Genomic DNA, 15207 nt, shown 5'->3' with positions numbered 1-15207 from the left:
AGCTATAAGTAATGCAACTATGAATCTCATGGAGACTTCGATCCTCGCTTAAGATGAACGTTGGTGGCATGCTTAACACATGCAAGTCGGACGGGAAGTGGTGTTTCCAGTGGCGGACGGGTGAGTAACGTGTAAGAACCTACCCTTGGGAGGGGAACAACAGCTAGAAACGGCTGCTAATACCCTGTACGCTGAGGAGCAAAAGGAGGAATCCGCCCGAGGAGGGGCTTGCGTCTGGTTAACTAGTTGGTGAGGCAATAACTTACCAAGGCGATGATCAGTAGCTGGTCTAAGAGGATGATCAGCCACACTGGGACTGAGACACGGCCCAAACTCCTACGGGAGGCAGCAGTGGGAAATTTTCCGCAATGCAGACAATATTTGTTAGTAGTGGGCTTGGACGGTTACAGAAAGTTTAGAGATCAAAAGTATATTTTTCCTCTCCTTATATGATCGATCTTTGTCGGGAAAAAGCTAGCCATTACTTTCATTCGTGTTAAAAATAGACCCGAAACAGATAGACGAACCTCGTTTGATTCTCATCCACAAACACATAACAATGCCCTAAAACAACACTCAAATCCCTTCAATCCTGTCTCAAACGTTGATCTATGCCCATCAAACAGTCAACGCCCTTCAAACTTCAATAGCCAATATAGCCCATCTCTGTGCCACCCTTTCCCATGGAAGAATCCCCGCCAAAACCCACATATATTATGCACTCCGACAACCACCAAACCAGCCACCGCCCTCCACCCTACCGCCGCAACGTCCCCAGATACCATACCAAAGCCGGCGGCGGCGGTGGCCGTTGTTGTTTAAAATGCATCTGTATCTGTTACATTTTCCTCTGTTTCTTCATCTTTGTTCTACTTAGCCTCGCCTATTTCATCGTCACGTTTTACAGACCCAAAATCCCTTCTTACAAAGTCGCCGATTTCGACGTCCACGTCTTCAATGTCAAACCGGATTTCAGCCTTTACACAGAATTCATCGTGATCGTTGAATCCAACAACCCAAATGAAAACATTGACTTCATCTACGGCAGAGGAAGCTCTGTTTCTGTTCTTTACAATGATTCAATGCTCTGCGCCGGAAAGATTCCTAATTTCCGGCAACCGCCGAGGAATGTGACGGATATAAGCATTTTGCTAAGTGGGGTTAGCGAATTTGGGTCGGGGCTGCAAGAGGCGCTGATGCAGAACAGACATAGTGGGAAGATTCCTCTGCTCGTGGCGGTGAAAGTTCCGGTGACGGTGGTGATCGGAGGGTTGGCGCTGAGGAAGATCAATGTTCTTGTGAATTGTTCGTTGGTGGTTGATAATTTGTCCCCAAACAAGACAGTTGGGATTTTGTCGAGTAATTATACTTACGGTGCTACCTTGTGAATTGTAACGATGTGGGCATTCATTTTTGGGCCATTTAATGGGAGATTCTTCTTTATTTTAACCCTTATAATATCATTTTTATATATATATATATATATAATCATATTTTATTCGAATTGTTACGAAATTTGTTGGGAGAGAGCTCGGAATGATCGTGGGTTTATAAGTATGAGCTCTCGAGTGTGTAGTTAAAAGGACTAAAGTGTCGGATAAAGAATGTTTGAAAGCTTTAGAGAAGGAGTTGAGTCTTAACCGGGCTCAGGGGAGGTTCTATGGTGTACTTTGTTTGAGTGGAGGATTGTTAGTGGTTTTAACTTGAGGAGGAGAATAACCTCTTACTCACACACGAGAGGACGTGGTGGCCATGAAAACAGAGGTCGTGAGGGGTGGTTGCAAACATGGCGTAGAGAAGTCGTGACAACACACTCATGTTGACCAAGGAGTCCGCTTTGTAAAACTATCATTTACGTATTCCTGTCAGATTCACGATTCAAAACCTGTATATTAGAGAGAGGTTTTCACACCCTTGCTTCGTTCCCTTCTCCACCCGAGGTGGGGTAGATCTAGTGTGAGTATAAATAGGCTGCTTTAACGAAGGAATAATAGTTTGTAGCTTTGACTCATCGAGCTTGGTAGGTATTCAATCCTCGTTCTCGAACCACGGAACCTATTGAGTCAGTGATGATATTTTAACGTAGATCTAAATGATTATCAAATAAAATCCTAACTTTTGAATCAAATATCTACAAAGAGATATGTCGTCAACACTGAAATCGCTCACTTAGCCGAGCCCCATGTGCCCAAATCCAACATATTATCCAGTGTTATCCTATCTTAGCCTCCCATGTTTTACGTGGTCACACTATATATATATATATATATATATATATATATATATATATATATATATATATTTGGCATGTGAGGTGATGACTTTATGTCCTTTATCTTTATTTAACGTGTCCCGTCTTTATTTTTGTTTTTTTTAATAATATCTATTCCGCTATTGTAAGGTTAAGAAAACGTCTCGATAAATCATTGTTTATCTTTAAAATTTGGGCCCTTTTAATTATCGCTCCTCGTAGAAGCTTATAGTTTGTTGTCGATATTCATTTAGGAAGAGATAACTTTACCGGGCTTTTGAGCACGTGATCAATCTTCTACCTTGATAGCCTGTTAATCTGCCTCCAACCCAAAAGTTCAAACTTTTTCGGGTCGTGGACTTCAATTTAACGAGATTCAATGCCAACACCAACGTACTCGAGTGAAACTATAATTACAAAATTAAATATATATATATATATAAATGCATAGTAAAATTAACACAGACATAAACAAAAATACATACGCTCTCTCTCCCTTTGGAGATGGCTACCACTTCTAAACGATAATACCCAAACATTATTATTACTATTATTTAATTTTTTTTTCTCTCTTAAAATAAAATATTAATTTCTTATAAAAAGTTCAAGCGGGAAGTATAAGTAGCCTTTGGTGACCAATTCTTCGGGATAACATCTCTAGTCGAGAGAGTCTTGGCAGTGGATAACGTGGTTAGCTTCACCGAGAATGGCCCCTCTAAAGGTCCTCCATTTATGCACCACGTCGCCCCCCACACGTGTGCCATTTCCATCCACTCGCTCGACTTTGCCTGCACATCGTTATCATATCATATCGAGCTAAAGTTATTAAACTATAATGTATTTTTTTTAATATATAGTTTTTAAGTATATTAAAGTCAAAATGAGATGGCGACAACCCAAAATTAAACTATATCATTATATTTCAACGTGCTCACTATGTGTTGTCTCTTACCCTTTTTTGAATTTGATATTTTTTCTCTATTGTGGCCCCTTTGTCACATGGATACATCTCCCCATTATAATATATAGTTTATTATACTATAGTTATTACATTTATTATGTTTGTATAAACATTAAACGATTTAATATAAATGTTACAGATCACAATCACGTAAATAATCAGATATTAAAAGCTTACTTGTTTGATTTGCATCGAACCAATATCTCCATCACCATCCTCGAACTCGACTAAAAGCGAGAGCCAATGATCGGTAGAACCTTCGTTTACATGGAAGGCTATGTTCTTCCCACGATACAAACATGGAGTCCTGTTAAAAATTTTGTATCAACATGAGTATAGCTCAATTAAGATATTATAATTTTAATCAAAAGATTAGAACTTTACCGTCGGTAAGCGACTGAGAGTTTGCCTCGGTCACGAAGACGGCTGTGGGCACCCGCGACAGCCATGCGGCCGAAAGCGGCGCCACTAAGATCAAAGTGGGTGCGACCATTGGAGCAATAGCCACCGGGACACTCGTCGGTGACTATTATGGTAACGGCTCGTTTGGAGCATATGGTTCGGTCCAAGCAACGGACTTTATAGCATGCGCCACATCCTTCACCGTCCTTGAATAAGACAGGGCTCACTGCACCAACTCTTGCCTTAAATGGCTTCACATCCACCAAACTACCATACCCACATGCCCCACCTGAAACCATTACGCCTCCAAAATTACGACTCAAATTCATACGTTCGTGACTAAAAAATATCAATAAAATTCTCTCGAGTAAAAATCTATTAAAGTTTAATTAGCAATTGAATTAGGTTCTAAAAAATTACTGAGTAATTAATTTTACCAACCGTCGCTGCCGTCGCCTTCCGGGCTGCCGTACCAAGTGGCGGTGGCGGGGAGCCAATGAGAAGCTGACGTACGGTTTTGAGGCCGAGCTGATTCAACGAGAAGAAACTTCCCCATTACGACCATATTCACCAACATTATCCCACTCCATAAGTACCCACAAGACGAAAATGTAGCATGGCCACGGCGGAGCTGCATGTTGACGGTGGTTGTAAGTCGGCGGCGACGCCGTGAACTACCAGGTTGGGAAAAAAAACAGTGGAAAAGTAGTTGTCGGTCCACAGCGCCCTGCCGACAGTTTTTGAGATGCCAAGGAAGTTGGAATTAAAGAAGGTTTTATAATGTGTGTAAATATAATATTATTTGTACGAAATGACGATTTTGCCCTCATTTTTTGGTTTAATTACGGTGGGCCAATGGGTATCAATAATAAATGGGCCCACCGGCAGTTATGGCAAGAATTTCGGGTGCCGGCTTGGATGACAATCCAACAGATATTACGTCGTCGTTTTCGTCCTGACCGTTAATAAATTTATTTATTTATTTATTTATTTATTTATTGGGGTTGGGCGAAACGATAACGGTCGAAAAATGAAATGGCGGTTGGGAATTGGGAACGACGTCGTTTTGAGAGTTGGTGATTTTACAGATTTTGTTGACCTTTGAAGCAATTATTTGTTGGGTTGTGAGATGCTTTGCCCCATCGATCACGTGCACTGCCTTTTTCCACTAATGATGCTTTGCTTTCTTTCTGAATTATTTGAGTTTTTTTTTAATAAAATAAATAAATAAATTTGAAGATAATATATTAATCTAAAAGTTTATTTTTTATATATATAATTTTAAACGTTTCGTTTCATTTGGCAACGTCACGCAAAGACTAAAATTTTCTACGCCTTGAATCTTCATCTACTACAATTTGGTTTCTTACCACGAATCACTATCTGATCTCGACGATAAAACAATCCAAAACAAACTCTGTCGTTATTTTTCTAAAACCGATAGTTCTGCTGAGATCTAGACGAACATCGTCATATTTTTCCACAGAACACGACAAAAATACCCAGACGAAAAAGGGTTTATTTTTGCCCTATTTATATTCAACGACCCATTTTCTCCCACATGATTTTCTTCGTTCTTTTGTAAGTTAACTCGTGTTCAAACACTGCTAGTGAACAAGAGGAGGACTAACCTTTGAACAAATATCTAGCTACTCTTGGTAAAATTCACATCTCACGGAAACACGATACGATCTTATGTCCAAAAACAAAACCCAAATTATAGTAATAATATCTCACTTACAGTGTGATTACGACCTTATATCCGAAAACAAAACCCTAATATCAAACACAGTATACATATTAAATTATATTATATTTTGATTATGACCTTACATCCGAAAACAAAACCCGAGTGTCGGTGGCTTATGAACAAAACTTTAAAATTTTGATATTTTTGGTCATATTAGATTTTTTTTTTACCTACTATGGATAAAAAAAAGGTTAAAAAAATTAATAAAAAAATAAAAGTGGAAAAGAAAAAGGAAAAGAGAGTTGATTCTCAAATCCATGTGTGGAATAAATAAATAAATAAATAAATAAATAAATAAATAAAATAAAAGGGAAAGGATATTATGACTTTAGAATGCATGTGGAAGAATATTGGACGTTGTTGAATCGAATGTCCAATCTGCCACGTGCCTGTCTTTATAACCGGAAATTACTCCAATAATTGCTTTTTATTATTTTAATAAATGCAATTATTCCATTATTTTGTTATTAAAATTATATTATGCTGTAAATGTTTATAAGGAGATATTAATATGATTTAATATCATATCATTATCATTATCATGTGACCCTATGGAGCTTGACATTAAAATTAACTCTAATTAATCATTTTACTATATAGTTTACACGATAATTTTATTAATTATTATTTTTCTTTTTCCCGCACGTGACTGGGAATGGAATTTCCACCACTATCCCATTACACGTATCCACCTTGGTGTACCATAGACTTGAGTTGGCTCGCACGTGCCACTTTTTTTTTTTCTTCCATTCCATCATTTTATATGTTTCTTATATGAACTTAAAAAAAAAAAAAAAAAATCAAAGATTCTACTCGTAATGACTTTCGTTTCTTTTTATACTCATGATCGTTCTCGTATGCATGTGGTTTTGGTTCCACTTTGGTTCATCCCTAAACCATATCTTATGGAGAGAGATGTATCTCTGTAACGACCCATGTCCTCTTTGGGCTTTCCCTTTCACGGGAAATATCTTATGGAGAGAGATGTATCTCTGTAATGACCCATTTCCTCTTTGGGCTTGCCCGAGTAACGACCCATGTCCTCTTTGGGCGTATCTCTGTAACGACCCATGTCCTCTTTGGGCTTGCCCGAGTAACGACCCATGTCCTCTTTGGGCTTTCCCTTTCGGGCTTCCCCTCGAGGCTTTAAAACGTGTCTGCTAGGGGAAGGTTTTCACCCTTTTATAAATGGTGGTTTGTTCTCCTCCACAACCATTGTGGAACATCACAATCCACCCCCTTTAGGGCCCAACGTTCTCGCTGGCACTCTTTCCTTCCTCCAAAAGATGTGGGACCGCCCCCAAATCCACCCCCTTTGGGGCCAGCGTCATTACTGGCACACCACCTCGTGTCTACCCCCTTCGGGGAACAGCGACAAGGCTGACACATCGTTTGGTGGATGACTTTGATACCATTTGTAACGACCCAGATCCACCGCTAGCAAATATTGTCCTCTTTGGACTTTCCCTTTCGAGTAAAATGCGTTTGCTAGGGGAAGGTTTCCACACCCTTATGACTGGTGGTTTATTCTCCTCCCCAACCAATGTGGGACATCACAATCTCTCTGATACCATTTGTAATGATTCATGCCTAGGATTCAGATCAAAATGTGTGTCACGTGTCCTCTACCTTCTACCCTGATTCATCCCCGAACCACATCTTATTGAAAGAGGAACCACTTTGATACAATTTTGTAACTTAAGATTCAAATCAAAATTCAAAATCCGAATTTGGCACCTAATGGCCCCGACAATATATAGTCACATTACTCATTCCTGGGTGTAATACCAATTTTTCATGTTTGCATTTAAATTAAATTTGAAACATATATGAATTTATAAATGATCATAAATGTAAAATTTATTAATTTATAAATAATGACGTGATAATTTGGAATTTAATGATTTTTTTTTCATTAAAAAGGAAAGAAAGGATGAGTCTAACTTAATTTTAGAGTTCTTAAAATTAATTTAATTAATAAAAAATTAACCTAAATGATGAAAAGTGAGCCCTAAATTGATGGGCTGGGCCACTGTAGAAGGCCCATGGAGCCACCAATGTTGCGATCGCAAACCCTCCTAACCCCTCCGCCTGAAACTCCCGTCGGCTCCTCAGTGCTGTGACTGACCATGATGAAGCTCCATTCCTTGCAGCCATGGCGTTGTTACTGCAATTCAAGGATCTTGCGGCCTCTATTCTACTCAACTTCAGGATCAACTTCTTTTCGAAGTCCAGAGGATTCTCTCTACCTAAGAGTTTCTCAGGCAGGCGATCCTCGAATCTCCATTGTTAGCGTGCTGGATCAGTGGGTAGAAGAAGGCCGAGAAGTCAAGCAATCTGATCTCCAAAAGCTCATCAAGCAGCTCAGGAGGTTCCGTCGCTTCAACCATGCTCTGCAGGTACCACTTGTTCTGAAATTATATTAATTTTTACTACTTCTGTACGATACTTTAGAATGCTCTTCTTTTTCTGGTCTGGCCCTTTCGTATGATAATGAATGTCTAATTGATCGAAGAGGAGAGTGGATGGCATCTAAATATTCATTTATTGTTATGGCATTGTTCTCTTTCCCTATTGTGGAGATAGTTTTGTATGGAAATTTTGGTGCAACTTGGCATACATCTCTGTTGTTCGTCTTCTTCACTCATGTAGAAGCATTGAAATCGGATCATCTAGATATGGTATGTTAGACGAACACGACTCTCCACAATGGTATGATATTGTCAACTTTGAGCATAAGCTCTCGTGGCTTTACTTTGGGCTTCCCCAAAAGGCCTCATACCAATGGAGAGAGTATTCTTGTTTATAAACCCATGATCATTCCCTAAATTAGCCGGTGTGGGACTTTCATCATCCAACACCTCCCCTCGAACAAAGTACGCCTCCCCTTAATCGAGGCTCGACTCCTTTGGAGTCTTAGTCATTTTTTACTGCCTTCGAGGAGGCCTGACTCCTTTTTTCTTGGAGTCCTTTGTTCGACATTTGAGGATTTACCAATCTATTGGCACGACTAAGCTTAGGGCATGACTCTGATAGCATGTTAGACGAACACGACTCTTCACAATGGTATGATATTGTCCACTTTGAGCATAAGCTCTCATGGCTTTGCTTTGGGCTTCCCCAAAAGGTCTCATACCAATGGAGAGAGTATTCTTTGTTTAGAAACCCATGATCATTCCCTATAAACCCATGATCATTCCCTAAATTAGCCGATGTGGGACTTTCATCATCCAATATGGTAAACTGAAAATTTGTCTTCGTTATGCACTATTTGACAATATTGATATCCGTTTGGCAACAGTTGTGTGAATGGATAAGTAATGAAAGGAACCAAGAACCGTCACCAGGGGACATTGCTATTCAGTTGCACTTAATTTCAAAGGTTCATGGCTTGGAACAAGCAGAGAAGTATTTTAACAGCATCAGGGAATCCTCAAGAGATTATAAGGTCTATGGAGCACTTCTTAACTGTTACGTAGAGGATAAAAATTTGGAAAAGGCAGAGGCACTCATGGAGAAGATGAGGGAATTAGGATTTTTGAAAACACCACTACCTTATAATACCATGTTTGGCCTTTATGCTCATCTGGGTAAACATGAAAAACTTGATGAATTAATAGAAGAGATGGAAGAGATGGGAATTGCTCGTGATCGATTTACATACAACATTCGTATGAATGCATATGCAGCTAATTCCGATGTAACAAACATGGAAAAGCTTTTGTTGAAGATGGAGGCAGACCCTCTAATTTCTATGGATTGGCACGGGTATTTCGTCGTAGCAAATGGATACTTCAAAGCTGGTCTTTCTGATAAAAGTTTACTGATGTTGAAGAGATCAGAGCACCTCATTGGTGATAAGCAAAGGTGGTTTGCATATGAATGTCTCATTACACTGTATGCTGCTATCGGAAATAAGGATCAGGTGTATCGGGTTTGGAACTTGTACGCTAATCTGAAAAGAAGATACAATACAGGATATCTTTGTATAATCAGTTCATTAATGAAACTGGATGATATTGAGGGTGCTGAAGAAATCTTGAAGGAATGGGAATTAGGTGATACATGTTTCGACTTCAAAATACCGAACATGATGGTAAATAGTTACTGTAAGAAGGGACTTGTGGATAAGGCAGAAGCATATATAAACAGGCTTATGGAGAATGGCAAGGAGCCACAAGCAAACACTTGGGACCGACTAGCAACTGGATATCATGCCAATGGTCAGACGATGAAGGCAGTGGAAGCTATGAAGAAAGCAATTTCAGCTAGTCCACCTGGATGGAAGCCTAATTATTATACCTTGGCCGCATGTCTTGAATACTTGAAAACAAATGGAAATGTGGAGGCAGCAGAGGAAATTGTGAGACTTCTTGGGAAACACAACATTATCTCCTCACATATTAACGATAGATTAGTAGATTATATCCACAGTGACAACCAAACGTCAAGTGCCCTTCATCAATTCGGCCTGGACGGTCATATTGAGAGAATCGATCATGCTTCGGATCTAAACAAGCTCAACTTTGCTGAGGTGCTAAAGAATGAAGAGACTTCCGATATGAAGTGAAGTGTTTTTGTTCCTCTCCACCCGTCATCCTTGTTATAGCACGGTATCAATTTTGGCTAGATTGCAAATTTGATCCCTATAGTTTCAAGATATTTAGTTTCTGTAATTTGGAAATCTTATCTTCTGCTAATAGTCAGAGTACAGGTAGTTGGTATCTACAATTTTTTCTTCCTTTGAACCTGTTTTTCACCTTGTATGCCATGTGAAGCCTTGGAAATCAAAATTTGAGTATGCATTATATTTTTCATTTCACCGATCACCATGTCTTTTGACTAGCAGAAGGATAAGATGTGATGTCCCACATTGGTTGGGGGGAGAACAAACCACCATTTATAAGAGTGTGGAAACCTTCCCCTAGCCGACGCGTTTTAAAGCCTTGAGGGGAAGTCCGAAAGGGAAAGCCCAAAGAGGACAATATCTGCTAGCAGTGGATATGGGCCGTTACATAAGAAGTGGAATATTTTCATTCAGTCTCAATGTTGTTTCTCTAGTCTTTTCACTAGCAGAGGGCAAGAACTCTTTTGCTTAAGATCTGTAGGGACTTTTGCAAGTGGAGCTTCTGATAGAAACATGCATAATCTTGAATCTTGTTGACTATGACTCTTCCCATATTAGTAGAAAATGGAGCTTCTGCTTGGAGTGCAAGCAGAAACTGAACATTAACCAACTAGCAGAAGCAGTACTTTCTGACCAGTTTCGTTTTAGAAATTGAAAATTGGAATTTGTTGGTTGTTTCGGATTTGGTCGTCTTTACTTGGTTTTATATAGTTTTGGTCGACTTTAGTTAGTTTTATACAGTCTTATCCAACTTCAGTTATTTTATACAGTTTTGGTCGACTTTAGTTAGTTTTGTACAGTGTTGGTCGACTTTAATTAGTTTTAAGCAGTCTTAATCGACCCTAGTTAGTTTTATACAATGTTGGTCTGCTTTAGTTAGTTTTATGCAGTCCTGGTCGACTTTAGTTATTTTATACCATTTTGGTCGACTTTAGTTAGTTTTATACAGTCATGGTCGACTTTAGTTAGTTTTATACAGTCGTAGTCGTCTTTAGTTAGTTTTATACAGTGTTTGTCGACTTTAATTAGTTTTGTGCAGTCCTTGTCGACTTTAGTTAGTTTTATGCAGTCCTTGTCGACTTCAGTTAGTATTATACATTCTTAGTCGACTTCAGTTAGTTTTATACAGTTTTGGTCGACTTTAGTTAGTTTTATACAGTCATGGTCTGCTTTAGTTAGTTTTATGTAGTCCTGGTCGACTTTAGTTAGTTTTATACAGTCATGGTCGACTTTAGTTAGTTTTATACCGTGTTTGTCGACTTTAGTTAGTTTTATACAGTGTTTGTCGACTTTAATTAGTTTTATGCAGTCTTAATCGACTTCATAGTTTTATGCAGTCCTTGTCGGCTTTAGTTAGTTTTATGCAGTCCTTGTCGACTTCAGTTAGTTTTATACCGTCTTAGTCGACTTTAGTTAGTTTTATACAGTTTTAGTTGATTTACAGGGTTTTGATGGGTTTTCGACTGATTTTGATTGGTTGGTTAATCTTTTAATTGTAGTTTTGATTGACCAAAAGCAATAGTAAGCTGATCTATTACCACACCTATTACCATATTATTTTAGAACCTTTTACCAAGAAGGTTGAAGTGAAGAACGAAGAAATGAATGTCTTTTTCAGATTTAGATTGTTTGTTTGTTAAAGTTATGGCCTCTATCAATCTTTATGATATCATAAACAATTAAGAGAAGTCAAAAACAGGGTGCTGAGTGCAATCTCTAGAGTCAAGTCTATATGTTTGATTTGAACTGTTGGCTACCAACAGCTCTAGGATGCCATAGCCATGGATTGTCGACCTTAGACTCGGTCCATTACCCCTGTTTCGACTGTTTCGACCCACAATAGAAGGTGATGTTTTTTTGTCATCTTTTCAATGCTTGATTCACATGGATTGTTTATTGACAATTTAAGATATGGTTAACTTGAAAAGAGATCTACCAAATCTTTTAGGTACTTGCTCCGAAAGCGGTCCATGCACCGCGATTTCAATATCTGTTTTGTTAGTTTGAAACTGGCCAATCAAGTTATCCAAGAGTCAAGAATGCAATAGAATCCATGTAAATGAGGCTGTAAGCAAAATTATTATTTACATCAACTGCAAAAGAAGGGCAGGCAAAGGGGCAACATCGCCACCAACACTCAGCCACACCTACATCAGACTCGATCCGCAATCATGCAGTGTTCGAACTACGATTCTTTTACAATGGGTCGGAGACAAAAACCAAAAACCTACGCCTCAGAACAATAGAAGACAGATAATTGAGCAACAGAAAAGAAAGATACAGATTCTGTTGAGTGATTCATCCGTCTGCAAAATATGCCTTCTGATCCTAGGACTACTGCTCCACACAAGAGGATACGAGTTCGGATATGAATATAGATTCGTTATCGCACCGAACATTCTCGCATAAACCATTTCTCCGAATACTCCTTCAGCATAGTAAATGTTCGACTGATCTGATAAATTTCCTTGCTGGAATTGAAGAACAGGGTGAGGGTAAGGGTGAGAGGTTGCCCTTGGTGACTCAAAGCAAGCAGGTCCTTGAGGCCGACGAGGGACGACGATTCCAAGCTGCGAATTCTTGCTTTCGAATGGATCTTGGGTTTCACCTTTGCCATAGAGCGGGACTAGTGTAGCATCAGAAACTTCCGCCTTACAAACCGGACATTGCTGGAGTCGTTGGCCTTGTTTTTCTGTAGAGCTGTCCTGAAAATGAAGCCATTTGTAAATACAGGGCCAGCAAAAGAGATGGCCACAAAGTGTAACAACAGGATCTTTCACAGTCTCTAAGCATATGTTACAGTCAAATAGCCCAGAGGAATCACATTGAGTTTCTGCCATGGCATCCAAAGCTAATTTCCAATTCTCCACAGAAGACTTGTTTTCTCCAAATGAACTAATCTCCTCAAAGTACTGCTCCATGTCCATATACTCTGTAGTAAAGAACCCTTCTGAGATACCAAAACTGCCAAATCATAAAATTTCAGATCAATTTTGGATCAAAACCCACAAAACTAATGCAGAATTGAAGAAATAGAGATGATATAAATAGAACAGGACAACAAGAACAAGTAAATTCATATGCACATGAAGAAGATGAACTTGTTCTGGCTCTTTTTACAACAATGAATACCTTCAACCCCAAGGAAAGATAGGGCCAAGGAGATTAAGAGCTCTTGAGAATGTTATAAAGACAAACACATGGTTAATGCCTCCGCCTGCATACTTAAAGCAAGAGCCAATCCAAAAAATTTAAATTCTATTTGGGAGTTGACCTTCTAGAAACGTTTCTGGATTTAAACTATCCATATTCAGATCTAACATAAATAAATCTTGAGTAATTCCGCACGTTAATCAATAGAAAACAAAAAAACCAAACATGGAAGAGTCAGCAGATAATGACATTTGGATTAGAACTCTTCACGGAATTGGCAATTTCCTCTCTATTAAATAAAGATTCGACCTCCAAACTAAACTATCACTTCTAAAACAAGCAAATCCATATCTAAATCCAGATTTCTAGAACATTTCTAACAATCTGAAATGGATTTCAAAGACCAGTCACATAGAAAATCAAGTAAACATGCAGATAGAACACTGAATCTTTATGCAGTTAGAACTATGAGCTATCAAATCTTCTTCCGATGAAAAGTCTTTAGAATTTCATAACGAAAACAGGAAACTAACTTCATTTCCAAGCCATAGAGCGGTTCCTTCATTAAGTCGAAAATTAAAATTTCAATTGAAGATGGAAGAACACTTTCCGATCAAGAATCGGCCACAGAAGAAGATAAAAAAACAATCAAGTTCAACACTCGAAATCTTCAAGTTCCATTTCCTAACATACCAAAATTTGAGACGAGGAAATTACCGATTCGATTCAGAGACGCACTGGAATTGAGTTGAGAAGTAGATCGTAAAATTTAGGGCTATGAAACTTCGTGCCGCTAAATCACAGAGCTCCAATGGAAAATCGCCGCAAACAATCAAAGAAAAAGAGCGAAATCAGAGGAAAATTCGAATCGAAGAAGAAGAAGAAGAAGAAGAAATTGAAGAACGTGAAGGAAGATGAGAGGGAAGAGTCCTCAACGCAGAGATTTAAAGGCGCTAAATTTCAACACCGTTTACTCTTCGTTCTTTTAATTTTCAACAAAATAATAATAATAATAATAATTTAATTCAAAAAAAGAAAATCTCACTGCTACGTGTCATTATCCCAATCTTTCCTCCAATTTCAACCAAACTTTAAAATATAATTCTTAATTTTTAATTTATTTAAACCAATTTAATTTTTTAATTTTCAGATTATAAAATTTAAATAACTTTAAACATCAATAACCATTATTTTGTATTTGTTGAATAAAGACGTTTTTTTCAATCTTGAAGACCATACCCAATATTAAAATGCCAGTAGTCAAATTAATTAATTAATTTTTTTTCTCTAATTTTGTTTATTTATTTTATCAAGAAAATTAAAATTATAAAATTGTAATTATTTTCTTGAAATACTAAATATATATATATATATATATATTTAATTGAAAGTATTAATTCAAAATCAAATCATTATTAAATGGTTATAATTAAAATTTGACTCTATTAAGAAATAATTGAGAAATTGAAGAAATTAATAAATTAAATTCACTATAAAAATTGTTGGGTTCTAGAAGATTGCTTATTTTTTTAGATTTTAATTATTGATGTTGATTCCTTCTAGAAGCTTCAACCACACACACACACATATATATATATATACACATATGTGTGTATATATATGTATATATATGTGTACATATATCATATGTACATACATATAATGCATATATATATATAAATATATATGCATATGTATGTATGTATGTATATATATATATATGTATGTATGTAAATATATGTATGTATATATATGCATGTTTATATGTATATATATATATATACATGTGTGTGTATATATGCATATATATATACATGTATATGCATATGTATGTATGTATGTATATATATATATATATATATATATATATGTATGTATGTATATATATATATAATAGTAAAAAGAAAGGTAACTAATACAAAGATAATATTAATAATAAGTGTTTTTATTTAATTAAAAAAAAAGTAAATATTAATTAAATGAATTTAAGAATTTTAGTGTATAAGAGTGCATTATAAGATACAATAATGTTGCAAAATATAAAATTTTTATTTAAATATTAT

General features: G+C 37.2%; 4 protein-coding genes across 6 annotated transcripts; 2 read left to right on the top strand and 2 right to left on the bottom strand.

Moving 5' to 3' along the window:
• The first annotated feature begins 473 nt into the window (after window positions 1–473).
• Window positions 474–1449, top strand: LOC111794095 (NDR1/HIN1-like protein 13). The gene has a single exon (XM_023676229.2). The coding sequence runs from the start codon at window positions 684–686 to the stop codon at window positions 1386–1388; it is 705 nt and encodes a 234-aa protein (XP_023531997.1). The 5' UTR covers window positions 474–683; the 3' UTR covers window positions 1389–1449.
• A 1215-nt stretch (window positions 1450–2664) lies between these two features.
• LOC111793578 (expansin-B3) lies at window positions 2665–4359 on the bottom strand. Its single transcript, XM_023675527.2, has 4 exons — window positions 4056–4359; window positions 3597–3903; window positions 3390–3519; window positions 2665–3039 (listed from the first exon to the last, which is right to left on the bottom strand). The coding sequence occupies exons 1-4, from the start codon at window positions 4249–4251 to the stop codon at window positions 2845–2847; spliced, it is 828 nt and encodes a 275-aa protein (XP_023531295.1). The 5' UTR covers window positions 4252–4359; the 3' UTR covers window positions 2665–2844.
• Window positions 4360–7428: 3069 nt separating this feature from the next.
• On the top strand, window positions 7429–10181 carry LOC111793986 (pentatricopeptide repeat-containing protein At2g20710, mitochondrial). Its single transcript, XM_023676081.2, has 2 exons — window positions 7429–7763; window positions 8666–10181. The coding sequence occupies exons 1-2, from the start codon at window positions 7494–7496 to the stop codon at window positions 9932–9934; spliced, it is 1539 nt and encodes a 512-aa protein (XP_023531849.1). The 5' UTR covers window positions 7429–7493; the 3' UTR covers window positions 9935–10181.
• Window positions 10182–12045: 1864 nt separating this feature from the next.
• LOC111792229 (E3 ubiquitin-protein ligase RMA1H1) lies at window positions 12046–14118 on the bottom strand. Of its 3 annotated transcripts, XM_087123447.1 has the most exons (3): window positions 13862–14118; window positions 13124–13208; window positions 12046–12955 (listed from the first exon to the last, which is right to left on the bottom strand). In XM_087123447.1, the coding sequence occupies exon 3, from the start codon at window positions 12916–12918 to the stop codon at window positions 12226–12228; it is 693 nt and encodes a 230-aa protein (XP_086979573.1). In that variant the 5' UTR covers window positions 12919–12955; window positions 13124–13208; window positions 13862–14118; the 3' UTR covers window positions 12046–12225. The 3 variants fall into 3 exon arrangements, with proteins under 3 accessions (XP_086979573.1, XP_023529346.1, XP_023529344.1); XM_023673578.2 differs by lacking the exon at window positions 13124–13208 and having other exon boundaries at window positions 13838–14118; XM_023673576.2 differs by lacking the exon at window positions 13124–13208.
• Between the last annotated feature and the right edge of the window lie 1089 nt (window positions 14119–15207).

This window comes from Cucurbita pepo, chromosome 4 (genome assembly GCF_057944985.1).
Source record: "Cucurbita pepo subsp. pepo isolate OVF chromosome 4, ASM5794498v1, whole genome shotgun sequence".
Classification (NCBI taxonomy): domain Eukaryota; kingdom Viridiplantae; phylum Streptophyta; class Magnoliopsida; order Cucurbitales; family Cucurbitaceae; genus Cucurbita; species Cucurbita pepo.
The sequence above is the reverse complement of the archived record's forward strand: the minus strand, read 5'-3'. Positions and strand labels throughout refer to the sequence as shown.